At 38.8% G+C, this 26,671-nt stretch overlaps 1 protein-coding gene and 1 long non-coding RNA gene across 3 annotated transcripts in view; one reads left to right on the forward strand and one right to left on the reverse strand.

Annotated features, from left to right (window-relative positions):
- Positions 1-17,340, forward strand: part of LOC136830144 (uncharacterized) — a 47,170-nt gene extending 29,830 nt beyond the window's left edge. Inside the window, exon 3 of the long non-coding RNA XR_010850561.1 lies at positions 15,557-17,340. This is a non-coding gene — a long non-coding RNA (uncharacterized lncRNA). The remainder of the gene's footprint in view (positions 1-15,556) is intronic.
- The window catches only part of LOC136830134 (xylosyl- and glucuronyltransferase LARGE2s-like), a 64,276-nt gene that overhangs the window by 3,341 nt on the left and 34,264 nt on the right, over positions 1-26,671 (reverse strand). The window contains exons 12-16 of one of the 2 annotated variants that reach the window (XM_067089330.1): positions 20,591-20,746; positions 19,462-19,568; positions 17,581-17,653; positions 17,392-17,484; positions 3,887-4,017 (exon numbers count right to left, since the gene is read on the reverse strand). In XM_067089330.1, the coding sequence (XP_066945431.1) occupies positions 3,887-4,017; positions 17,392-17,484; positions 17,581-17,653; positions 19,462-19,568; positions 20,591-20,746 (560 nt within the window). The remainder of the gene's footprint in view (positions 1-3,886; positions 4,018-17,391; positions 17,485-17,580; positions 17,654-19,461; positions 19,569-20,590; positions 20,747-26,671) is intronic. The other variant, XM_067089338.1, reaches the window with a different exon arrangement.

Genomic DNA, 26,671 nt, shown 5'->3' on the forward strand with positions numbered 1-26,671 from the left:
TCAGGCCTGTTACAATACAATCTCTCTTATATCAGACTCTACCAAGGGGGACATTAAATATTATTAAGAGTTCACAAAACTTATAGTTTGGGAGAGTGACCACAATTTTACACTCTTCTATATGGAGAGAGAGAGAGAGAGAGAGAGAGAGAAAACCACCCTATTTCTACCAGGTCTCTATCTGAACTAACTTCATTTTACCAATATCTTTAATGCCCATCTTATACAACTTTTTTATAATACCATGTGGTGTCATATGCCTTTTCCAAACCAAAGAAAACTCCTATTGTTTGGCTCTGTTTAGCAAAACCTAGTTGTATTTGGTTTGACAGTCTGAGCAAGGAATCTAAAGTAGATCTAGTTTTCCTAATGCCAAACTGGAATGGAGAAAGCAATTTATTTGTTTCTAAGTACCATACAAGTCTGGTGTTAATTATCTTTTCCATCAGCTTACAAACACAACTGTTGACAGCTATTAGTCTGTACCTGCTGGGTAAAGCAGGATCCTTGTTTGGTTTCTTCATAGGAAGGATTAATGATAATATCCAGCTCTTAGGAATAATACCAGTTTCCCAGATTTCATTTATATCTAAAAGAAATTTCTTTGACTTTTCTGGGAGATGTTTCAGCATTTCATAAAGTATTTTATTTTCACCAGGGGCTGATGATTTGGTATTCTGCAAGGCATCTTCGAGTTCCTCAGTGTAAATTTTGCATTATATGGTTCAAAAATAGTTTCACTTAAATCAAGAGAAATCTGGGTATTTCTAATGTCTTGGAATTCTAGAGAATGGTTCTCAATACTCAATATTCTCGAGAAATGTTCTCCTGATTTTTCTGCGACCCTCTCTAGTTGGGCAATTAGGTCACCAATTACCTTAAGGGTAGGCTGAGGTTCAGGGATGAACTTGCCATTTAGTTTTTTTTAATTTTCTTCCAAATCATTTTGGATGGGGTTTTTGAGCTAATGCCATTAATGTAGTACATCCATGACTCCCTTTTTGCTTTTTTAAAATATTTATTTTGCTGGGCCACAGCACATTGGTAAATAACTTTGGCTTGGGCAGTTCCACTCCTCTTATACTTTTTTAGTATTTTCTAGTGGTCTTTCTCATACTACTGCAGGGTTTGTTCTGCCAAGGAATTGCTGGTCTGCAGGGATTCCCTTTTGTTGCTGGAACAGAGGCAATTGCACTGTTGATGGCAGTGTCATTAAAATAATTGTATGCCTCTGAGATGGATGGAAATGATTTTACATTCTTGTCCATGAAAACAAACTCGCTAAATTTCTTCCAATCTGCTTCATCTACCTTGGGAGATGACTCAGACGGCTGATTTTATATGAACTGGGAAGTGGTCCCTCCCATTTGGATATTCATTTACTGACCATTCATAATCAAAGTGAACACTAGATGAGCAAAAGCTCAGATCGATAGCCGAATAAGTATTGGAGTAGATGTTATGCTAAGTCATGGCTCCATTATTAAGTATAGTGATATTATGACCATCATAATACCCTCCAACATCCTACCCTTGGCATCTGCTGTGTTCCCACCCCATAGGTGGTTGTGAGCTTTAAAATCTCCAAGAAGGAGGAAACGAGTAGGAAGCTGATTGATCAGTAAATGAATATCATTATAAGTGAAGTCCAAAAGAAAAGTATACCTTAGTTTAACCAGACCACTGAGCTGATTAACAGCTCTCCTAGGGCTGGCCTGAAGGATTAGACTTATTTTACGTGGCTAAGAACCAATTGGTTACCTAACAACGGGACTTACAGCTTATTGTGGGATCCGAACCACATTATAGCGAGAAATGAATTTCTATCACCAGAAATAAATTCCTGTAATTCTTCACTGGCTGGCCGGAGATTCGAACACCGGCTCTGCAGAGTGATAGCCAAGAACCATATCAACCAGTCCAGCGAAGAACTTAAAGAAGTCCAAATCAGGAGGAAGATAGATGAAGCAAACAGTAATTTGCTTGTCTAAAATGAAAGTTACTGCTACAGCTTGGAGAGGAGTATTAATTGATAGCAAGGAGTGTTGCAATGACTTATGCGCAATAATTGCTGCACCTCCCTTGGTGGAGAATTATATATGCTGTAATTTAAACCAGAATTATCGTGTGTGCTTCCAAGCTTAGTTTCCTGGAGACTCACAGTACCTTCAGCTCTTCACTTCGAGCCCTAAGACCTCTACAGTTCCATTGTAGTACTGATGTGAAAACTATTTTTTGGGCTTGGTGGAAGGCCCTTTGGATGGAGCCTTCTCATTTACTCTCTTTTGTTTATGAGCATTATCAAGAGATGATTTCAAAAGGACTGGTCTTGACAGGTTTGGTTTATTATCTATTGATTTACTGGTGTCGTTTTGTTTCCCTTTCTCGTCAGTTTGTTTAAATTCAGGCTGGGGTTCTTGCATCGAGCTTAGTATTTTGTATCTATTACTAAGTGGTGCATGTTTAATTGGATTTGATGGAGGAGAGAATGAGGGGGGAACGTCTCCTCTCTTGGTGCTTTTGCTCCTCAGTCTCCATTAAATCAGGCAGAGACTCTGCCTGAGACAATTCCAAGGTGGTTGGGTTAAGTGCCATCTTATCCTCCTTGGAGGCTTGTGCTCTAGCCTCAACAGGCCAAGCACCTGACCCAGATGGCTGGGCCGCTGAGCCACTACCACAGGGGTTGATGCACCTGCTACATAAGAGGGTGCTCCCACTGCACCCCTAGTGGTAGATAAGGGTAGTGGCTTAAGAACTTGAGCATAGCTCCTAGGTTGTTGTCCTAATTGTCTTTTTGGAAAACCAATACTTATATGCTTTATTTAGTGCAGAGTTCAGATTTGTAAACTTCAAATTTGCAAATTTCACAAGTTTTGTAATTGGATTTATGTTCCAGTTGACAATTAACACATTTTGCTTTTCTATTACATTCATCATCATGATGGATACCAGAGCAATTTATACAAATTTTAGCATTTTCGCAAGTTTTTTTATGGGTGGCCAAACCTATAGCAATGATAGCACTACATTGGTCTTTGCTGGAAAGGATGTACTCGTACCCTTTCATTTTCAAATATGACAGGAGAAGGTACTTCAGAGTCTACAAAGGGCAAAATGATCATGTTGGCAATAGCTGCCTTTTTCACTCTCCAAACTGAACTGGGGCTCATTTCTAGAATTTCTTCTTCTGTCATGTCGTATAGGTCTTTATCAAATAGGACTCCTCTACCATAACTAAACCTTAAGTGGGGCTTGATCTTTGTAATCAGTTCATCATTTTTTATGTCCAACAAGGTCAGCATATATGCTTGGGCAACCCATAGCTGCCCTAGCCTTTTCATTAAGCAATTTTGGGGTGCTTCACCTTAATTTCCTTTCTTGATAGGACTCAAATAAAGATAATTACTGTAATATAATCAACAACTTCAACCCTACTGTACTTCTTTCCTAAAACCCTTTTCTCTCAGCTTACAATGGCCTATGTCTTTTTGATGCATGCTATTTGGGTCAGTTTTGAAGAGCTTTGGGAGAATCCTTACTCCTCTAAGGTATTCTGGTAAAACCTGCAAAGCCACTACTTTTCATGGTTAATCTGTGGCACCAGTAATCTTTAGACTATATATTTTATTGAATTACATTACTTTCCTTCTACTTCCCACTGTCCTAATTCTTGCCTCATGTATCCCTCACAATTAAGGCCAATCTTTTTGTAAAACCACCTTATTCTTGTTTCAACTGGTTTTTATCAAACAAGTGGATTAAGTTGCCTGTTCCAATATAAACTATTATTAAAATTAAGTATCTTATTACACATAGCAAATGAAGTACAACATGGTACAGAGTAAAACTACAAGACAATTTTACAGCTATTACATTTAATACTAACCTTTTGTACTGTGGTGATGTGCGAAACTTTGCTATATCCAAACTTGGAGCATGGGGCATGTGAATTATGAATGAATTGGGCAACACCACAAAGTCAAAACCAATAACATGAAGCTCCATAATATGAGAAACCTGGAAAAGCCAAATACTTGTGACAGTGCTAAAGGTATATAAAGTTATTTATATATATATATATATATATATATATATATATATATATATATATATATATATATATATATATATATATATATATATATATATATATAAAAACCAAGTATCCATTATTTTACTTATGCCATACTGCCCAACATTGCACAGTGGTATTAGTCAAGGATTGATAAATTAACAAGCAAAAGAAGTCCTGAATCTTTCTGTAAGTAGGTACAGTAAACCCCCCGTATTCGCGGTCTCACGGTTTGCCGACTCACCTATTCGCGGATTTCTCTGTGGAACTTATATACACATTATTCGAGGAAGATTCGCCCATTTGCGGTATTTTTCACCAAGAAATATTCACTTATTACTGTATTTTCACATAATTTTCATGACTAAATGCATTTTTTGTGATAAAACTATTAAAATACTCAACTATAAGCATTTTTAGGGATTTTTTTTGTGTTTGAACTATCAAAATAGGCAGTTCTAAGTGTTTTTAGAGGGGTTTTAAGTATTCACAGATTTTAGCTATTCGCTGGGGGGGGGGAGTATGCATCCCCTGTGAATACGGGAGGTTTACTGTATTCCTCACTGAAAAGGGACCCTTTACTTGGTTAATCGCAAATATCTTAGCTATCTTGGCTATGATGTTTGGTGCACAAATTTCATGAAATTCCCAATGACAATTCCTTTACTATATTTAAGTATAGTTTACATTGAATACCAATAATGTTGCCTAAGGTAGCCAACTACTTAACCTAAATATTCAAGTGATGTTATGCTAATTTTCTTTCTCTATGTCAAATGCTTGTTGCTGGCTCTGATAAACAGACTGCATTTTATTTATGATGTTATTCTTAACAATATGACATAGTAATTGTTTCAAAAGGGTGCAACATAGAAGAGAGCTCTGTCAACACAAATGCATTACGGTACTTGACATCTGCCTTATTGTGCATCTGTGTAAACTTCTTTTGGAACAGCCTTTTCATATAAGTAACTTAGTAATTACATAGCTATAGTTTCCTCTTGCACGGCAGCTTGAATGAAAAAATTCGCGGGTAACACTTTACAGTTTAGTGCAGGTGACTGGTCCCACCCACTAACGGGAATACCAGGAACTACTTAGCAATGCCCCTCATTCTATTTCTGCTGGCGTTCGAGTAACATCGAGTGCCGATGGCAGCTTGGTTTTTAGATCTGACTGTCGGAGACTGGATTTCGGTGAAGTATTATCGCTGTTTTCGGGTAGCCTTCATGCTTACAGCTTTTAGGATCAGTATTTTATTGTTTTGTTATTAAGATCTAATTCAAGTTTATTTCTTTCACTACAGTAGCAAATTTGCAATCAATTGGTCAACTACCAGTAGCATAATTTACCAATTAGTGTAAATTGCATTCACTACCACCTTTACCGACTAGCATAATAAAATGTAAATATTGTGTTCGCTATGGAACCAATATTTTTGTTGATGAAATACCCTGGGTACTTCAGCTTTTGTTGGTAAAGGGTAACTTTCCTTTTCTGATGAGCATAATAAACGTATATTGTATTCGCTACGGGACTGATATTTTCGGTAATGAAATGCATATCCCAAGTCTCCATTGATGTTTGATAAGAACTGAGATACTATACAGTAACCCCCCCCCCGGTATTCGCGTTCTCACGATTCGCGGACTCACCTATTCGTGGATTTCTCTGTGGAACATATATCCGCATTATTTCTTGAAAATTCGCCCATTCACACTATTTTTCACTGAGAAATATTCACTATTTACTGTATTTTCATATTTTCATGACTAAATGCACTTTTTGTGATAAAACTATTAAAATACTCAGGTTTGAGCATTTTTAGAGGGTTTTTTTTGTTTGAACTATCAATATAGGCAGTTCTAAGTGTTATTAGAGGGGTTTTAAGTATTCGCGGGTTGTAGCTATTCATGGGGGGGTGGCTGTGGTGCGCATCCCCCACGAATACAGGGGCTTGCTGTATGCATGTATGTTGGTAAGCTGTGTACTTCAACTGTTGTTGGTTAAGAATAACTTTCTTTTCCGAGTAACATAATAAACATATATATTATGTTTGCCACTGGACCGATATTTTTGGTAATAAAATGCATATCCCAAGTCTCCAATGATGTTTGATAGGAATTGAGATATGTATGTATGTTGGCACACTGTGTACTTCAACTGTTGTCGGTTAGGGTTAACTTTCCTTTTTGGAGTAGCATGATAAACGTAAATATTGTGTTTGCCAACAGAATGATATTTTCATAATGAAATATATATCTGCAAGTCTCAAATAGCATTTGACAGAAATGGACATATGTCTGTCTGTGTACTTCTACTATTGTCGGTAAAGGATTAATTGAACATCCTCATACACTTTTTTTTGCAGAGATCTGGAAGTGTAAGGGCAGTATGTAGTAGGGAGAGGAATTGTGCTTAATTTTAGTTGCTTTTTGAACAAAGTAGCCATTCTTGACAGCCAGGAACCATGCTACGAGCGCCCAAAGTGTTCATCAACCCTTGAACTCTTAGCTCCCAACCTACTACTGTAGCTTGCCTGACACCAATTCCAGCCTGGCGCCAACTCTCCCTGCACCAATTTTCTCTCCTGCTACTGGCCCTTGTTATTTTTCCCCACTTGCTCCTGCGCCTGGCTCCCTTGCTTCCTTCCCATGCCATTGCCAGCCTTGTGTTTAGGCTGACAGATGTTAACCTTGTGATAGTAAAATGTTGTGCAGTGGAGGAGGTGTCTATTCATCCCTCGATTCTCCTAAACAAAGGTCCCTGTCATACTTCCCTAAACCTTGGAGGAGACATACTGGAAGTCCAAGGGAGGTCGGGGTGTTGCAGGTCCCAGGTATTTAAAGACAGCCACTGGAAAGGCATCTTACTGGATGTGTGGTGGAGGTGGTGGCTATCCACCCCTCTTGGCTCTCCTAACCCAGTCCCTGTCAGACTCCCCTGAACCTGGAAGGAGGCATACTGTCGATCCTTGGGAGTCCGAAGGGATTTTACCCCCCCGATAGCTGCCTCTCAGTCGAGCCTGCTGTCCGCAGGTGTCAACGGACAGCCATTGGAAAGGCGTCCACAGAGATGTTTTTTCTAGTGATAGTCCAGTGTAGACAAAACGCCGATGGCTAGTGAATCTTGGCCACTTAAAGGCATTTTTCAGTTGACAATCACTGTTCTCTGTTCCCCCGTCAGCATCTCAGGGAGCAGGAGTGTAGTCCACACCTTTTTACATCTGGGACAGTCTTGAACTTTTGTCTCCTGAACTTCTGGTTGTCGAACACCAGTATTGGTGCCAAGCGGACCATCAGTGTCCAAGCGTTCTTTTTGTCCGATTCCATAGCGCCCTATAGCACCGGAGCTCTTCTTCATATAGAGCTTCCAGCACCAGCTCTCATGTGCCTGGTGCCAGCCTACCAATGGCTGACGCCAGTCTCTCTTTAGCTCAGAACCTGTCTCTTCTGGGAACATACAGTTGTTCTGTTTTGAGCACAATTTCCAATTGAAAGCCTGGCTCTGGTCTTCAAGTGGCTAATGCTAGTCTTTGATCATCAGGTGTCCTCTCTGCAGTATCAAACTCCCTCCTTTGAGTACCATACAAATGCTCTCAGGCAGTTTTGTCCCTTTTTAAGCTTGTTCCACCTTCGTCTAGAGTTCCAGTTGACCCGAATCACTTTCTTTTGTGACATCAGTTAGTGTCTCAAAGCACTGTCCTTTGCAGACAGGGACTTTAGTGTACTGATTTATGAGCTTGTTGAAGAAAGCTATCACCTCTACAGGGAGTTGGGAATCTAACTTTGGTTTTTAAGGGAGCAAGACAAGTGTTTTTTGTCCTTTACTCCCTCTGATCCTTAGTTTTCCTGGTGTAGTTCTTGTCAAGATTTTGAACTAAGGGTCTTTCTTGACTGACCTCAGGAGCAGGGGCTACGAAGATAGGAGTCTCTAAAGCGTTGCCAAGAGACATGGCTTCGGGTGGTCCCTTAATCCTTTCCTATGCGGTAAGGACAGTTAAGTTAGTTTTTTGAGATTTCCACTCCTTCGTTGGGATTGCAAGAAGGGAGTCTTGGTTCTCTTTTTTCTACTTGGAGAAACACTCAGTCACTATCAGTCCTCTTCTTCGCCTTCTGCTGTCTACCAAGAGAATCACAGTATCCTTGGTCCTTTATCCCCTTGGAATGATATCTTCCCTCCTCGATGTTCTTTTGTAAAAGACTTTTCATGGGCTCCAGGCAGAAGGAAGAGCCATGAACCCCTCTTAAGTGGTGCATGATCAATTTCAGAGCTCCTGGCATCAGCATTCTGGCGCTGAATCCCGAGCTCCTGACACCTGTTCCAGAGTTCTTGGCACTTTTTAGCTATATTTTAGCTATACTAGGCTCTCACCTCTGAATGCCTAGTTCCTTTTAACAGACTTATTCTTCTAGAGCATTGTGATTGACCGCAGCAGAAGTTGTCGCTTCTGGCTTTGTTCAAGACCGTTTTTATCCCATGGCCGGGCTTTGGTGTCTTTCGTGGACTTTCCAAGTTCCTGTGAGTCTGTCAGACATTAGCTTTGGCCAAGCACAATTCCACATATGTTTTCAGTCTGTACGAGGTGTCATCGAGTCCAAGCTGGGTGTTATTGCGTAAGAAGTCGATCCTGCCCTGATGGCCATGTCTCCGTGGCTGTCAAGTATTGGCAGGGTCGACAGCTAGTCCACTTAGTTGTCTGCGAGTCTGCTCAATGTTATTCGAGTCGCTCAGCTGCAGAGACTAACCGAACAGTCCTGTCGTCCATTCTCTGGGGCGTTCGTATGAAGTTCCTGGTTATGTAGGATAATGTACTTCGTTTTTCTTGTCCACATACAGACTCCAAATGTATCGCAAACCTGTCTTACGAGACAGAGTATGCCAGTTCGGGAGTTGTTAGGCTTTGACAGCTTTGGCACAGGCCTCATATCGAGTCTTCACCCTGCACAGGGACAAGGAATCATAGCCAGGCTCCGTTGTTTTTTTCCCCAAGACTAGAATTTTCAGTCAGACTTACAGTGGTACCTGTCCGAATTTAGTCTTTTGGAGGAAGTCCTTCATCATGAGACTAGCCTTAGACTACTTCTCACTCTTTGTTCTAGTTGAGGGAGCCCGCTTGGGGATCCGGGAATTTCTGGGACGTGTCTCCGGGGGAACGGAATTTTCACACTATGCCATAGAGCTGGAAGCCTTTCACGTAAGGCTTCAGTCCTTCTCGACCCTCACTCTTTCCTAGACTGTGGTATTCCTTTAGATTAGACCACAATCCTTATGTTTTTACACTAGCATTCGCCCCCAAGCGACGAATTTTTTTTTTTACTATGAACGGCTGATCGAATTTTTTCTAGTCCAATTGGAACTTCTTGTGGATGGACTGAGCCGTCAGAAACTCACTCTTATTCTCGAGTGAACCTTGATTTCCCTGATCTGTCAAGTTTTGTGCCATCTGTGGGGCAGGCCGACCTTGACTGTTTGCCAACTTAACCCCTTCGGTACCGTGACGTTTCTACGACGTCATAGAAGGTACAGTAACGCTCCCTAGGACGTATATATGTCGTCATAACTCCACAACGCTATAGGAAATGCTTGTAGTGCTGGGTTATGTCTCTTACTTATTTTTGCAGGTGTGGGTAGGCTGTACTAACCAACAGTAAGCTGCTGCTCCTTTTTTTTTTCAGCCACTCATGGACATTCTTGGCTGTGACGTCACAGCCTTCTCATCATCAGTTTATGCACAGTCATGCTCAAGTTTACATGTCTGTTTTTTTCATGATTTTCTTTGTTTTACCTTCGTTTTCACAGCAATAAAGTATGAGTGAAAGCAGTGATATCTCTTCCGAGGAATATTTTCCTTCTGAGAAAGAATATGAGAGCAGTGATGAGCTCTCAAGTGATGAAATAAGTGAAATAAGTGATGATGAAGTTGAAGAACGAGAGGTGGACGGTGGCTGGACCTATGTTACCAACATTGAGGATTGTCGCCCAGCAATGATGCCAGACTTTCATGATGACTTTTCAGGGCTAAATAAAGCGCTTGGGGATACACCTTTTCTTACGCATGGGGATGCATATAATTTTTGTTTTTATGATAAAGTGATGAAAACTCTTTGCTTATGGGCTAATGAGAGAGCTGCATTATTTTTTTCAAGAAAATCCCCAGAAAAAAGGGAAATTTCATGGGTTGATATGGCGAGAGGTAAAAGAGGGGGATATGTATGTTTTTTTTTATTTGATTTTGGCTGTGTGTGTGCGTGCGTGCGTGCGTGCGTGCTCGGCAAGAAAAGTGAGGATACAGTTTTCATTAAATTTCGTTTATCGAATTTCAATTTTTTTCTTACAGAAAACACATAATCTTGGTAAATTTACTCTAGAATATGAAAATACAATGCAAATTATATCATATATGTTAAATCTGCAAAAGAAAAACGTTCAGATACTTAAAAACGCCATGCATGTCCGAAGTAATCAGAATTTCTCAGATGACTTTGTTCATAGAGATCTAAAAGATAGTATGTGGATATCTTGGTGTAGTACTATTCATCAGAACGGCAATATTTACTTGTTTTCTGTTATGAACAGGCTTATTATTGCATCATCATACAAGGTAATGATAATTTCTTTAATTTTTACACATTCATGTTTGTATATCACGGTGTTAAAAGTCAGCTGGAATTAATGGCAGTAAATGTTGTGACACCTAGGGTAGGTTGGCCAAATCTATTTAAATCCGCAAGAGCGTTCTCTATGATGTGAAGGGCAGCGCGGGAGCTTCAGGGGGAAAACACAAGTAACTGGATGTTTCTTGACGTTGCCATAGTTTCTCTCTCTCTCTCTCTCTCTCTCTCTCTCTCTCTCTCTCTCTCTCTCTCTCTCTCTCTCTCTCTCTCTCTCTCTCTCTCCATTGCTAAAACATACTATACAAATATAGTATAGCTCAGTCTCTAAAAGAAAAAATAATGAAATGAGTAGCTCTACTGATAGGCCTAGGCTTACACAACAGCAACTCTCTCTCCATTGCTAAAACATACTTTACAAATATAGTGTCGCTCAATCTCTAAAAGAAAAAAAATAATGAAATGAGTAGCTCTACAGTACATATAGGCCTAGGCTTACACAACAGCAGACTCTCTCTCTCTCTCTCTCTCTCTCATCATAACGATGCATTCGTTCCTTTTCGTTGGACATTGCTCAAATTTTGGACATTGCTCAAATTTAACTCTTGATTTCATTATGGAAGATCTCATTTCCAATTATGCAAGCATTCTATTCAATGTGGTGTCAAATTCATTTGTGTAAGGTTGCTTGGCAAGTTATGTCGAAAAATGTTTATTTTGCTCAGAACTGTCACTGCAAATTACAACTTGAACGAATACTGTAAAACTTACCACTGCATTTAAGTATCAATGATTTCAGAATCGTAGAATATGATTGAAAGTTATAAGAGGTCAAGCAAAAAACAAACACAATAAGACGGAAGCTCCTCCCCTTTCTAAAGTTGCCAGATGTTGCATTATTGGGCAACATATGTCCAAAGATTTAAAAAAACTGTATCCTCACTTTCCTTGCCGAGTGTACATATATATGCACGTGTGTATATTTTGAATTCACGTTCATTTCCATTAATATACAAAGCAGAATGGATGCTATTAAAACCTTTTCTTTCATGGTAAGTTGGGAAAATGCGGGATACAGCATCTCACCAATTATGCATCATGCGGTACCGAAGGGGTTAAAGAAACCTTCTAGCATAGGCAACGGACACCATTCTGCAAGATCTTTCTAACTTGGACTTCTACGCTTTTCCACCATTCGACATGGTCAAGGAAAGCTGGATTTTTTCAGACTCGTCAGAACATTATGACGTCCCTCGTAGCCCTGTTCTGAATTGTAATTTAAGGTTCCCGGTTTGCTGCGATTGATTGGTGGACTCTTCCAGAATCCTTCCACCTTTCATAACTTCTCGAACAATCTCACTTCAAGAGACACCATCAAGGGTGGTACGCTCTTACGTGGACAGGCTTTGGACTGTCTGGGTGTTTATCAGGAAGGAGAGATTTTTTCAGAGTTGCTACAAAGACATTTGAGAGGCAGACAGGGGTATCAAGCCCTTCCATGACCTGGATCCGTTCTCTCTCTCTCTCAAGAACGTGCTCTGGGTTCCCAGGAGCACCCATCAGCCTGGGTTTTTTCCTCACCTGACTTCCATCTCGCCTGGCGCCAGCTACAGCTGAGCACGAGCTCTACCCCGAACTTCCAGAAGCGCCTGCCAGCTCCCGACCGATTAGTCAGCTGGTGACCAACTCTGCTGGCCCCACCTACAGCCTGGTTCCAGCTCAGTACACCCAGCGCCCTGTGCCAGCTTCTGATCATCTGGTGCCAATTCTCCCCTCATCCCTGGGTCTGGGGAAGAGTAAGAAGCTCTCTTTTTTGTTGGAGTCTTCCAGTATGACCTGAACAGGATTGGAAGCACAGGGGGTCATTGATAACCTCTAGTGTTCTGGCACCCTCCGTCTAAGAACGTATGGTCCTCTCTTGTGATTGGATTTGTTTTCTGAGGCAACTCTTAAGTTTCAGAAGAGCTTGTGGCTTACTTTTAGGGAAAGCTAGAGACATCAGTACAACCTCTACCTCATTAGCTTTCAGGCAGTGTGCCCCTGACTTCCAGTCTACAATTGACCTTTTCTGAGACACACTCAGATGTAGGAGAGCATTTTCCTCCTTTTAAGGAAAACTGTTAAGAAAAACTAAGGACATCAAAACAGCTTCTACCTCATTAGCTTTCAGGCACTGTATGCCCCTGTCCCTAATGTCCATTCTACAGTCGACCTACTGCAAGTGTAATTGATCTTCACTTCTCACTTTTTTGAAGAATGTTAAGACAGTGTCAGATTCCTGCAGTACCTTGCGGTCATTTTTAGCAACTGGCATGGCACTGTGGAAGGAAGCATAAGATTTTCTCCTCCTATCCATTCACCATGTAGTAAGGTGCCAAGATTTGTGAGAGCCGGGGGGTACAGTGTACTTGGAACATCCATCACTTTCAGTGGATTGGGTCATGGTCTTTATTTCAGTGCAGGTGACAGTCTTATCTGGTTGTACTTATATTGGTACTGTGCCCAGGGCAAGGGCACTTTTTGATGTATGCTCAAATCTGACGCTACATGATTCTTTTTGTATCATCCAGAATCTCAGACTCAATGTAACGTTGCCAAGCAGTGTTAAACTTTTTTTTTTTCATTTCTAATGTCATGCATGTCAACAACTTTGGGAATTCACACTATTTTTTCTATGGTTATAAAACAACATGATCCCTTTTATGCACTGGTATACAGCAATTCATGATGTGTGTGATTTGAACAAATTTTTTTTTTTTTTTTTTTTACACTGCTTAGATCAAAGCATGGTGTGATAAGGTTAGCAGTGCCATCAGTGACAGCGAAAGTTAGCAGTGCCATCAGTGACAGTGCTCTTAACATGCTACCCAGGCTGGTCAACGTAACTACCTCTGCAGCATTATAGCAGTAGACCTAATAAGCTCAACAGTCATAACATTTTCAACACAGAAATATGTATTACAAGTTTTCTTTGAATGTTGAAGTTTCAGGCTGTGTTCAACTTGTCTGTATGTTGCAAAAACCAAAGTATGAATTACAAGTTTTCTTTGAATGTAAGTTTTAGGCTGTGTTCAACTTGTCTGTATGTTGCAAAATGATTTATAAGCTTAAAAAAATAATCTAAGCCTTCTGAGATGTAATCTGTTACCAAAGAATTTATTTGTAGAGATTACCTGCTCTTTGAGGAATAAAAAATTATGATTTTAATTATATGGAGAAGATGGCTATTAATCGAAATATCTATTAGTATTAATGTCAAAGGCTGTGGAACACTTGTTTTTTAACTGGCTTTAAATATTATTTTCTTAAAGTCCTTCTGCTCACTTTTGGTGTTTCATCTATTCATTCATAAGGTTAAAAATTTTCCTAGCCTAAACCGTCCAAAAATGCTGTTCACGTTGTTCTTCTTCTACTATACAATCCAGCTTACGTCAACAAAAACCACAAAACAGACTCACAAACCAAAATTACCGACCTCACCATCAGAGAGCTCTCTCTACCGTACTACAATCTGTTCAACTCTGCCGCCCGAGTTTGTTTACATTTTTCTCCGTCCCGCCATTTTTGTCCTATGATGTCACAAGAAGATACTTTTTAAACATAAAGAGTGCTTTGCTATAAGAACATCTTATAAAATTAAACATGCTTTTTATACATTTTATAATGCCCATACCATTTCACTAACGCAGAAAATAAAACTAAAACAATGACGACTAACATATAAAAGTAACATATAATCAAAGGTAACTTGAAGTGCAAGAATGTGCAGATAACTTCATATGATTTCTGCCAGAAATTGTTAATGTAGAGATGTGAATACTATGTGTAAAGTAAAGAAATCTAACACACCTAGGCCTAGGAATAAAATTTTGGCTTTAATAAAACAATAATTGCATACGCAAATATTTGCTAGTAAGCCATAGTTTTTGAAGTGGTTAAGAAATATAACTTAAATAATTTTATTTTTATGAAATTCCAATTATTCCTCTAACAAATATAAAATAAATAGTTTCAAGATGATTTTACTGTCACTACTCATTGTACACCTATGTTACACCAGGTGGTTCATGTCGCCCCACCACTAATGGTTGCATCTCACATGCTCCACTTACACGTTGATATCAGTGGAAGCATTCTACTTTTGCATTTAATTATTTACATTTTTTCAGTGTTGAGGAGTAAAAACAATCAAGTAGGACTATTTCAAATTTTATGGTTGCACTGGAAGCAATATTAATGTTATGGCAATTTTTTTTTTTTTTTTATGTAACATTTGAACTGAGGTTTGATGATGACCATTTTTTGTCAAGTGCATCGGTGATGAGCGAACGCAAGTTCTGAAAATGTTTTGTAACTGTTTTTCCGAAATCTTGCTACACATACATATTTTCATAAAGTTTTGAAATATATGACAGATTTCACTCTTATGAAACATATTATGGACTTATTGTATGCAATAATCGTGTTTTTGCATTGAAATAATAAATAAATATGGAGCATGTTAGGTTGCCAGTTAGTGAATTTTGAACAAAATCCTATGCAGCCATGTAGCATCAGTTAGTTCCTTGTTGGGCGAGTGGGTTCCGTTCTCATCTAGCACTCTGCTGGCCGTGAGTTTGAATCTCCGACTGGCCAATGAAGAATAAGAGGAATTTATTTCTGGTGACAGAAATTCATTTCTCGCTATAATGTGGTTCGGATTCCACAATAAGCTGTAGGTCTCGTTGCTAGGTAATCAGCTGGTTCTTAGCCACATAAAATAAGTCTAATCCTTCGGGCCAGCCCTAGGAGAGCTGTTAATCAGTTCAGTGGTCTGGTTAAACTAAGGTACACTTAACTTTTTTCTGAGCATAGCTGTACATCTTTTCAGCGATCAGGCATGTCCTCCACTGCAAGACTCCCACTAACATAGAGACGACCCTTGGCTCAACCGCTATGCCACTACAGGTCAAGACGAGCATCAACCACAGACAGTTCTCTACTGCAGGCTCTCTCAACTAACAAGGAACTACAAGCAATGCTAGCAATTTTTTCTATTTTAAAATCATTACATGACTTAATGTTTTGAGGTACAATATGCACATATATCCCACCTCCTGTCAATGTGGAACCAAGCTATGTAAACAATATGTTCCATGTATCCCACCTCCTGTCAATGTGGAATGAGCTCTGTAATTACTGGGTAAGTTACTTATATAGAAAGACATTTTTTTATTCAAGCTGCCGTGCAAGAGGAAACCATAGCTATGTGATTACTGGGTAAGTATATATAAATTTTATTTTATTATAAAAATATCATTTTTATTCACTGTTTACTTGGATTTCCTCAATTTAGTGAAGGATATTTTTTTTTTCCGAGGTAATCTGCATGTTAGTTGATGATAGAAATATCTCGACAACGAATAATCATACAAAGTTTTCAGTGTCTGTGAAAGTGAGTTTTTACTTCATATGCAAAGTGCATCCTTTACTATTTTGAGTATATTCCTGTTCAAGCTGTTTGAAACTATGCTAAGTATACACAGCTTTTAGAGGTATTTTGTAAAATATGCCTAAAACTCCAGCTTCTACAAAGAAAACATTTAAAATTTGTTTAATAATAATGAGCACAATCTTCAGACCATGTTGTTGCTGCCTCTTGCAATCAGGACCATGGGTTTTATGGTTAAGTACAGTATTAAAAATCCCTTTTGTATACAATGTCAGAGCAAGGTTATTCTCCTGAACAGATGCCTAATGGGGCAACTTAAAAGTGTCGCCTGTTATCTATGCTGTATCAGTAGTCATTCACTTCTGTTCAAGTAAAAGCTAGTCCTGTCTTACCAGTCTCACTGTGATCACTCATTTTCATAAAATGCAATAAAAGTAAACATAGAACATAACTCAGCAAATTTCATTTACATTAAATAGGTGGGTGTCTGTGAGAAGAAAAGGCTAGCCTGGAACTTGATTCTTAATAGCAAGTTGGGATTGGAATTATTATATTGATATAATTATTTCACAACTATATCTATAGTTAGTATTCATATCTTAATCAGTCAACATAAGTAAATATAAAATGATGTAACTTATTTCTGTCTTGCTCCAACACTGGAACTTTGCCTGCAACACAAGCCAAAAGCAAATTGAAAGTATTCACCACTTAGGTAGCTAATTGGGATCATTATTTCACAAGTTTGAGTATTACAATGTTGTTTTAAAAACTTTTAATTGCAAGCATAATATGTTCATTAATATTTGTCCTAATTTTAAAATGTATGTATACCATACATGTAATATGTATGTTGGTTGTAGCATTTGTTAAGTGACTTCAAGACTTAACCCTTTAAAATGTGTATACATGTAATTTGTATGCTGGTTGTAGCATTTATTAATTGACTTCAAGACTTAACCCTAAATTTAATAAACATTAATTCAGTACTACAGTACAATGATTTGTGACATAATAGTATTGTATTACCTGATTCAAGAACAATCTGCTCTCTTTCCACAAACAACTTTAAATTTTATTATTTTATACATGATAATAGACTGTTAGTGTATTTTCTTGTCACAAAGTTCACATGATACTTCTTGAACTCTGTCTCTCACTCAAAATGGACAGTCTAAGCTGTAGAACTTATTAACATAGCTAGGCAAGCCTAGTTATTACTATACAACAAAGAGGAGAAAAGACAGTGAAGTACTAGAAACATTCAACTTTACCTTGTTCCAGCCAAACCCAACAAAGCGAGTATCATACTCTGGGATATCTTTACGAACAACAATATATGGCTCAAAATCTTGCTCCCATGGAACCTGAAATTAGATTCAAATAACAAAATCCTTCTGATTCTAATTTTTTTTTTTTATATCAGTTTTTCTCAAAGACTACAGCAAAATTCCATACTAAACCTTATATGGTGTTGTTGCTGTTCTCCACTTGGCAAAATTAGTTGATGCATGACCTTTCGTCCATACATGGTACCTAAGAACATGACAATACCATTAGAGGTTAAAACAGGTAACTATAAAATTTAAAATAAATATATTTCATGCCAAGAAAAGTCATTACTAATTTGCATCAGACAGCTGATATGGTGTATCAAATAATGAATATCAGTAATATGGCATTATTACGATGGTCAGTTTAACTTTTAACAGTAATTATGCTTGAAAAAAAAACACACACACACACACACACACACACACACACACACACACACACACATAATTTTACATTTCATCCACACACCACACATTTTTTTTTATGTTGAACAAATGATTTCAGGTATTCTTCTTGCCTTCTTTATATTGGTCCCAGTCAATGTTCATCACTTCTGGTGATAGTTTTAAGTTAATGTTATTTTGTGTTTATCAAGTAGGCAACACTCTGGCATTTGAACTCATAGAACAAATTCTTACTTGGGTGTTTCTCCATAATTTATCATATTTCATCCACATCTTTCCACCTGACATTTTTTTTGATGTTGAACAAATGATTTCAGCATAATTTCTCCGATATCCTTAAATACTTCACTAGCTCTAAGTGCCTTCTTTATATTGGTCCCAGTCAATGTCGGCACACCAATTTAAAAGTTTTTAATTATCTAAATTATTTCATATATATATATCAAAAGTTTACCTTATACCCCTCTGAGAAATGCCTTACGTACTAAAGAGGTATAAAGTCTAATTTTACTTTTTAAGTTAATGCAATTTATATTTTTTATTTTGTTGTTGGTTTGATTAAAGTCTTATTGAATATAGGGTTCCACACCTGGTCAAACTACTACAGACTCATGAAATGAGGTCAGTTGAGGACCTTTGTCATGGCAAACTCCTAAATACTCCTTGGACAACTCTCGCATGCAGTGTGTTCATACAGTATCTACACACACATACAATGACCAAATGAGTTTTGGCAGTTCGGTATCTCCTAAATCTGCTGGCTTTCCAGACTGCAGTCCCTCCAACTGCATCCAAAGGAGACTAAATGATTATCTGGTAGGAGGTCCTCTCATGCACTTAATCCACAACTTATTTTTTTTTTGTTTTCCAAATCTTTAGAGAGGGACTGGGTGCCCACAAGCTGGAGTTTGTGTAATCAAGTCAATGGTCTGAAACCTTTACTTTTTTGTTGCAAGCCATTACTGACACTTATGAGCAATCTTCTTGACTTTCAGAGCATTTGCAGACCACCTGTCCAACAGAGACGGGGATGGATCACTCAACCACATTGACTTTCCTTAGGAGAAAAAATAGAGGAAAAGTCACAATGTTATCTGGTGATGCATCATCTCAAAGCTGTGGAAACAGTAATCAAACTGTTTTCAATGGAGTATGTATCATCAAACTGCATTCAGTGGTACAAAAAAGATTGTCTAAACTGGTTTGCAGGTTTGAAATAACTGATACACACTAAACAACAACAACCTATAATCCAAGAACTGAGAAATTTTTGTCTTTCTCTGTTTTTTTTTAAACGAAGGCTGGTGTGAGAGAACTGAACTCTTAATAAGCAGTTCACAAACAGCACAAAATCTGAGCTCTGTCTCAACTTAATGCAGCAGGATGTCTACTATGTAAATTAATGGGTTTTATAATGTGTGCATGCATAGGTTATGCAAGGTTAACTTAAGATTTTGGGGTAGCCTCCTACAGGTGAAGCACATCACTACATTTATTGCCATTTTGGAGAAATCCATGGTCCCCTTGAAATTTTTACTGCAAATAAAAGAAATGTTACTATAAATTCTAAAGTACAAAAAACCTCTTGATTTATGCACAAATTACCTGAATGTGAATAATTCGCCCATATCTAGTCTGTTCAACAATTCAGCCTTGCTCCGAGGGAAGGATAGACGATAACGCTGTGTTTCAAAGGCTGGAACGATCCATGCCTATTGGAGAGGAAAATATTCTGAAGTTTACAATAAAATATTCATGAATGTATATTCCACATAACTTTGAATTCTTGAAGACCTATGAAAAGTGGGCCCATTTTTAGATATTAATGTTCAAGTTAATAATAAATGTGAAACTAATATTCACGACAAAAGAACAATTTCAGTTGTGAGATACTGTACTAAGAATATGAGCATTACATCATCTAAAGTGACTGTTGGCATTGTACATTTACAATTGTTTGAGAGGAAGCAATTTCATACTTATCTACTAAATCACTTCTTAATGGTTTTGCACCTTTGCCTTTAAGGGAAACTCATTAATTAATAAATATAATCTTTGTAAAACACTTTCACTTACTAAATTACTTTGATAAGGAATTAAAATTATTTACTGAATGCTGTATACTGTCCTATTACATTTAAAGGATGATTCCTATCTTCAGATAGTGTACTATCTGTTCACAATGGGTGCATGACCTGGATATTGTATCATGGTGAAATAGCTAAATATGTAAATATATTTGTTTTTAAAGAACAGGTTTATATTTTTTTAATGTCCTCATAATTTGAAAAAATGTATAATATTGTCTAGAGCTGCTTTCTCTTAAGGAGGTGATTTTTTAATACCACTGTAGATGCACCACATATTGGTTGTATGCCTACTGTATTATGATGGATGATTAATAACAAGCACCCAATACCTTTTCTTCATGCAGTCCATTGTAGTCCTCACTTTCGATGCACAGAGATGATGTGATTATACAGTACTGTATGAGATAATGCAGGTTTTAAACCACAACCTTGTTCAATTTCCAGGTTTACATGTTTTTAAAGTAGCCTGTATACTTTATCTCCTATTTCCTTTGTTATATATACGGTACCTAGATGTCCATGTAACTTTAAAATAAACTTATTTGTAATTATTGCAATTTTCTCCTCCCCTTATCTTAATCTTTACTTAAACAATTCTATTATATATACTGCACTACCCTGCTATATTGTACAGTATACTTTACCTTTTTACTATCGTCTGGATGTAAATTTTGGAGGGTTTTCCTTAAATACACATAAAGGCCAAACATTGGCAGGAAGTCTATATCAGTAAGGAAGACATAAGGTGTGTTTACGTGCTGCAAACCAACATTTCGCAGGAAATTTACCGGGTAGAAATTCTGAAATGTAAGGTAATTATTATAGAACGTAACCAAATGAACTCTACAATCACTCTGGATAATTAGGAGCAAATTTCTTCCTACTTTACCCAATGAGGTACTTTCCTTTTTAAAACAATTTGCTTCTTAAAACCTAAGGGAATCATTCCATAATCAACAATTGTACTGTATTCATTACCATATTCAATAGCATAAGAGATCCCACTTTTTAAAAAACCCAAGGGTTTACATGTTATTACTAGGTCTGGTTAAGCCAGTTATAATAACACTGATATTTATTCAAACACTATTACTCTGATTATCATTATTATCTGTATTATCGTTATTACTAGCACTATACAGTAATCATTATTTCCATACTGCAACTGATACTGTTACTGATAGAATTATAATTCTAAGAGCTTTTAATTAAAAAAGATGCATCTTAAAGTTGGTTACCCTCAGATGGAAATCTTTATTCAGTACCCAACTCTTAAATATCAAGCAGTGACTTTTTTATTTTACACATATTACTGTCTATCTATGTCATACCTGCCTCACACTTTAATATTTCCACATAAAAATATTCTTGAAATTTCAAGAATAAACACCAATAGTCATTACTTATTTGCTAAATAGTATTACTGCCATCACTCACTGAAAACCTTTAAATTTAAAATAAAGTGGTACATAAGGTAAGACTTATTTGATTTTTATGCAATAAAATATAAAATAACAGCTATCATATGCAAAAATGTCCCCAATGGCAGTGGTCCTTAGAACTTTATAATTTTACAATGTAAAATACAAAATACAACAAAAATCAAATATAAAAAGAGAAACTTGAAAGAAACTCTTGCAGGGAGAAAAATAGAGTTGACCATTACTTTTATTATTTTTTAAATGTTGATCTACTTTACTGACATATAAATTATAATATGTATATGATGGTTTACAATATTGACAAATAAAGTACAATACAGACACTCCTCACCTGATTAATGACAGTACAGGCTTCCAACCAGTCAGTATTGTACATGAATTGCAGGTTCTGTAAGCAATCGTATGAATATCTGTCTGTCTGCCTGTTTACCCTTTCTTTCTTTCTTTTTCTTTCTTTCTTTCTTTCTTTCTTTCTTTCTTTCTTGTGTTGTGCTTGGTTGTTTTATTATTCCAAGTTTTGAAAAGTTAATATCTCAACAAAATGTAATTAATATTATTGTGTTTACAGCAGACCTATTATAAAACACATTCCAAACACCTTAAAATCTACTTTAGCTTAGGCAATGTATAACACTGATTGATAACTTGTATAAATATGTATTACAACAGGTCTGTTGTAGATACAGTTATATTAATTACATTTTGTTAAGGGATATTAACTTATCAAAAATGGCATTTTTATGATAAAATATGCTTTTTTTATATACTTACCCAGTAATTACTTAGCTAAGAGTTTCTACTCAAACGGCAGCTTAAATTTTGAAATTTGTGGTAGCAATTCTTTTGATTTTGCAGGTGACAAGACCCCACCACCTTTCGTGCTAAGAAAGAGGAATATCTAAGCCAATGGATCAACTTGTGGATGCAAAAAAAGTCCATGTGCAGGGAGGAGGGCGGGCTCCATCTGTAATTACTAGGTAAGTATACATAAAACTTTATCATAAAAATGTCATTTTTTATAAGTAACTTACCCAGTAATTACTTAGATGATCCCACATTGAAAGGTGGTGGGGAATCTTGGATGGTAAAATAACAATCTACATATGAAAAGTTAATGACCTAAAATAGACTAACATTGAGACAATGCTTGCAGTTTGTTGTTTCCTTACCTGGTGAGAGAGCTGCACAGATAATTACTGCCTCTGGTTGGTGCTCATCTCAACCTGTAGAGACGTGGTGGTGTAGCCAGAGTCGTCTCTATCTTCTTCGTTTTAACGTGCTTTTTTCCCATTTTCTATATGGGGTAAGCACGATGCCTTCTTTACGAAGGACTTTGATGGTTTGACATTGGGGTAGGCTGTAACCTCGATTGGCTGCCCTGCCTGACATCACTTAGACTCCGGTAATGATGTGCACGTGTATCGTGCCAATCCCCAGCCCCTTTCTCCCAAGCAGCGAGGAGAACTGGGCGGGTAGGTCGACAGTTCGAGACGTGTGAGATGTCTGTTATGTTTTTAGAAGATGTTGGAGTGGCTTTGTTTATGTGTGTGTATTAGTCTGTAACACCCATCTGCTTTTCAGCAAACGTATCCGTTGATTACATACGTAATCCCGGGGTGTCTACGCGGATAGCAAAGTGTCCGCCTTCACTGACCACTCGGCTGCAGATTTGAACCCGCGCCACGGGCCTCTATGAAGTCCTAGGCCGCTGCTCTACCGACTGAGCCACCGAGGCTCTTAGCCAGAGTCGTCTCTATAGAAGTGGGATATTCTGCAGCGAAGGAGTGCTCCGAAGGCTGACAGAATATACAGCTGCAAGTTTGTGATGGTCAGTACTGAAGGTCAACAAAACTCATACAATTGCCCCTGCCCAGGGTGCAGTACCAAAAAACAACAAAAAATAAGCAACAAAATCACCTTCACATTACAAAATAAACATAACTACCCAACACTAAAAAACTGGTGGGCACTCCATTTGTAGCCTCCAGGCTTCCCCAGAACTTGGCACCACAAACAAGGCGAAGAGCTAAGGAAGAGATACTTATGCACTTCCTTACCCATCACTACGCCAACCACGGACATTGGTCCTAGGGTACTGCAGTTTTCGTAAACAGGTTCCACATCCTGCAGATAGTGCATTGCAAACACCGACTTGCTTCTCCAGTATGTTGCCTGAAGATTGGAGGATAAGGAAAGATAGTGCTTGAAAGTTACTGATGTAACGACTGCCCTTACATCATGAGCTTTAACTTTCATGACTTTCAAGTCATTTTCCTCCACTTGGGAGTGAGATTCAATAATAAATTATAAGATCTCTCAAAAAGAAGGAAATGGCATTCTTAGATAAAAGGTCTAGAGGGATTTTTGACTGAGCACCACAAATTAGAAAACTGCCCTCTAGTTTTCTCAGTTCGGTGCAGGTAGTTCCTGAGGGCTCTCACTGGGCATAGCACTCATTCTTCCTCTTATATGCCTAAAATATCAGACAGACTCTTAATGGTGAAAGAATGAGGCCAAGGGTGTGAAGGGTTCTCGTTCTTCACCAAAAAACTTAATAAGAAGGAACAGCCTGCGTCTTCGTTGGGTGAGTCGGTAGAGCTGCGGACTGTCACTCGATGGGCCGGAGTTTAATTCCCCGGCCAGCTGATGAAGAGTTAGAGGAATTTATTTCTGGTGATAGAAATTCATTTCTCGCTATAATGTGGTTCGGATTCCACAATAAGCTGTAGGTCCCGTTGCTAAGTAACCAATTGGTTCTTAGCCATGTAAAATAATTCTAATCCTTCGGGCCAGCCCTAGGAGCGCTGTTAATCAGCTCAGTGGTCTGTTAAAACTAAGGTATACTTAACTTTTTTTGTCTCCATTTGAAAAGCCAATCCTTCTGTTGCTCACTTGAATCTCACTTACTCTCTTCGCAGTGGCCAGCGGTAAGAGAAAAAGTTTTCTTAGTTAAATCCCTCAGAGAGGAAGAACGCTTAGGTTCGAAGCGTTCACTTAATAACCACTTAAATACCACATCTAGATTCCAAGGGAAATTCTCTTCCTTTCTAGATTTGGTGGTATTGAACACTTAATCAGATCCGAAACGTCCTGATTGGAAGAAATGTCAAGGCTTCTGTGATGGAAAACAGAGCTGAGCACTGCTCTGTAGCCTTTTATGGTGGAAGAAGACCTTCCTAGAGAAGACCTCAAGTAAAGAAGAAAATCTGCTATTTGAGGGATGGGCACCTGAGAAGATGAAACCCTGTTTCTTCTGCACCAGGTCCTAAAAACTTCCACTTTGTCTAGTAGAGCTTGTTGTGTAAGAGCCCCAACGCTGCCTCTTCCAAACACGTGTGTGTTCGTGTGTTCATCAATCGTCATCATCGAAGTGGACAGGACAAAGCCAGCGTCTCGTTTTCTTTCTCTACAGGAACGCTATTTCAACCATACAATATTTCCATCTGTTTCTCCCTAGCCACTGTTGTCTTGATGTATTTACAATCACCACTACTTGCATTGCCATGCAAGCATTCTAATCATGTACTCATAATGTTCCAACGAATCTTCTGTATCAAACTGTACGTGTGTTTCTGTTTGTGAAGACACCAAATGTCTCTCCATTTCACATTTATTGTGCTATTGCATTGTATCCATTAATCTGTCTTGAATCTCATGCAATTGGCCATATGTAGAATTTCCTGGCCTTTCCACTGGTGCATGTTTCATCACTGTATGTTAATCATGTCTCTTGATATCGCCATCTGTTTGTCTGCCGACAAACACAGATGTCTGAACCTTTTATGTCTGTTTTACTTGTCTGTGTGTAGACGCTACATTACCGCTTGCACGCGTCAATAACATCTTCCAAGATTCTGTACATTGATCTCAGTAAGGAACAACCAATAAACCAGTAAACACCCAGCCAGTATGTCACTCATACCCCAGTCCTTACAGTTGGACAAGGCACGTCTATATTTGGCATTGCCTTCTGCTGCCGATCAAGAAAATCCTTTCGGCCAGACAAGTCTACTGACAGTCAAAGCCTGTCAGGGCCAGAGTGGACAGGCCTTGGTGGAATACCCTGCAGCACGGGTGTCTGAGAAGATTTGAAATAGCAGGGAGGAGCCTTGGAAAGTCTATGAGGAGATCCAGAAGGTCTGGGAACCATTCCTTCTATGGCCAAAAGGGGGCCACCAGAGTCATCTTTACATTGTTGTGAGAGCGGAACTTCTTGAGAACGTCCCTTATCATTCTGAAGGGCAGAAAAGCATAAAGGTCCAAATTTGACCAATCTTGGATCATCGCATCTGTTGCCCATGTGAGAGGGTCCGGAACAGGGGAGCAGAACGGAGGTAGATGGTGATTCTGAGAAGATGCAAATAAGTCTAGGGTCGGTTGTCCTCACAGTCTCCAAAGGTTGGAGCAAACCTGACTGTCTAACGTCCATTCCATCGGAAGGACTTGATTCCAGTGGCTCAGTTCGTCCGCCAGGACATTGCATTTTCCTTGGATAAATCTTGTGACTAATTGGGTTCAGTTCTGGTCTGCCCAGCACAACAGGTCTCTTGCTATCTCACACAAGGGGAACGAGTGCATATGTAGGCCAAGGCTGTGGTGTTGTCTGCATGTACTGTGATCATCCTGTTGCAGACTTTTGCAAAATGACTGAGACCCAGGTGAACTGCTTTCAACTCTCGTAGGTTGATGTGAAGCTGTTTCTCCTTTGGGGACCACCTTCCTGAGATTTCTTGGTTCCCGAGGAGTGCTCCCCAACCCAGATCCGATGCATTGGAAAAGAAGTCTAGGTTGGGGCTCACTGAGAGGTGCCTTAGCAGTGGATGGTCCGTGAAGAAGCTGCAGAATGCTGTCCAACTTGCTTTGAAGAGGAGCCAAGCTGGATCCAAACTTGAGGCTGACTGACAATTCATCGCCGAACTGGACGAAGCTGGAGCTTGTAGTTTAGAAGCCGACGTCAAAATACTGGCTGGTTCCCCTGAGGCACTGGCAGCAGGCAGAGGAGTAGATGCATGTCCACATGTCGGAGTTCTAGAGCGAGCGGATGCATCAGGGAACTCGGGTGCCACAGGGTGCTCAGGCGCTACAGGGCACTGAGGCACTACAGGGCACTCTGGCGCTTCAGGAAGCTTAGCTGTGTCAGGACGTTTAGCCGAAGGCAAGTGTTCAGGTAATATACGGTGCTCGGCAACTACTGGGCGCTCATCATATGAAAAATGCTCATCAAGAACAGGGCGCTTACATGAAGAACTTTATTGCACACTAGAAGCAGGGAGCTTGGAGTCA

The sequence above is a fragment of the Macrobrachium rosenbergii genome, chromosome 4 (assembly GCF_040412425.1).
Source record: "Macrobrachium rosenbergii isolate ZJJX-2024 chromosome 4, ASM4041242v1, whole genome shotgun sequence".
Taxonomy (NCBI): Eukaryota; Metazoa; Arthropoda; class Malacostraca; order Decapoda; family Palaemonidae; genus Macrobrachium; species Macrobrachium rosenbergii.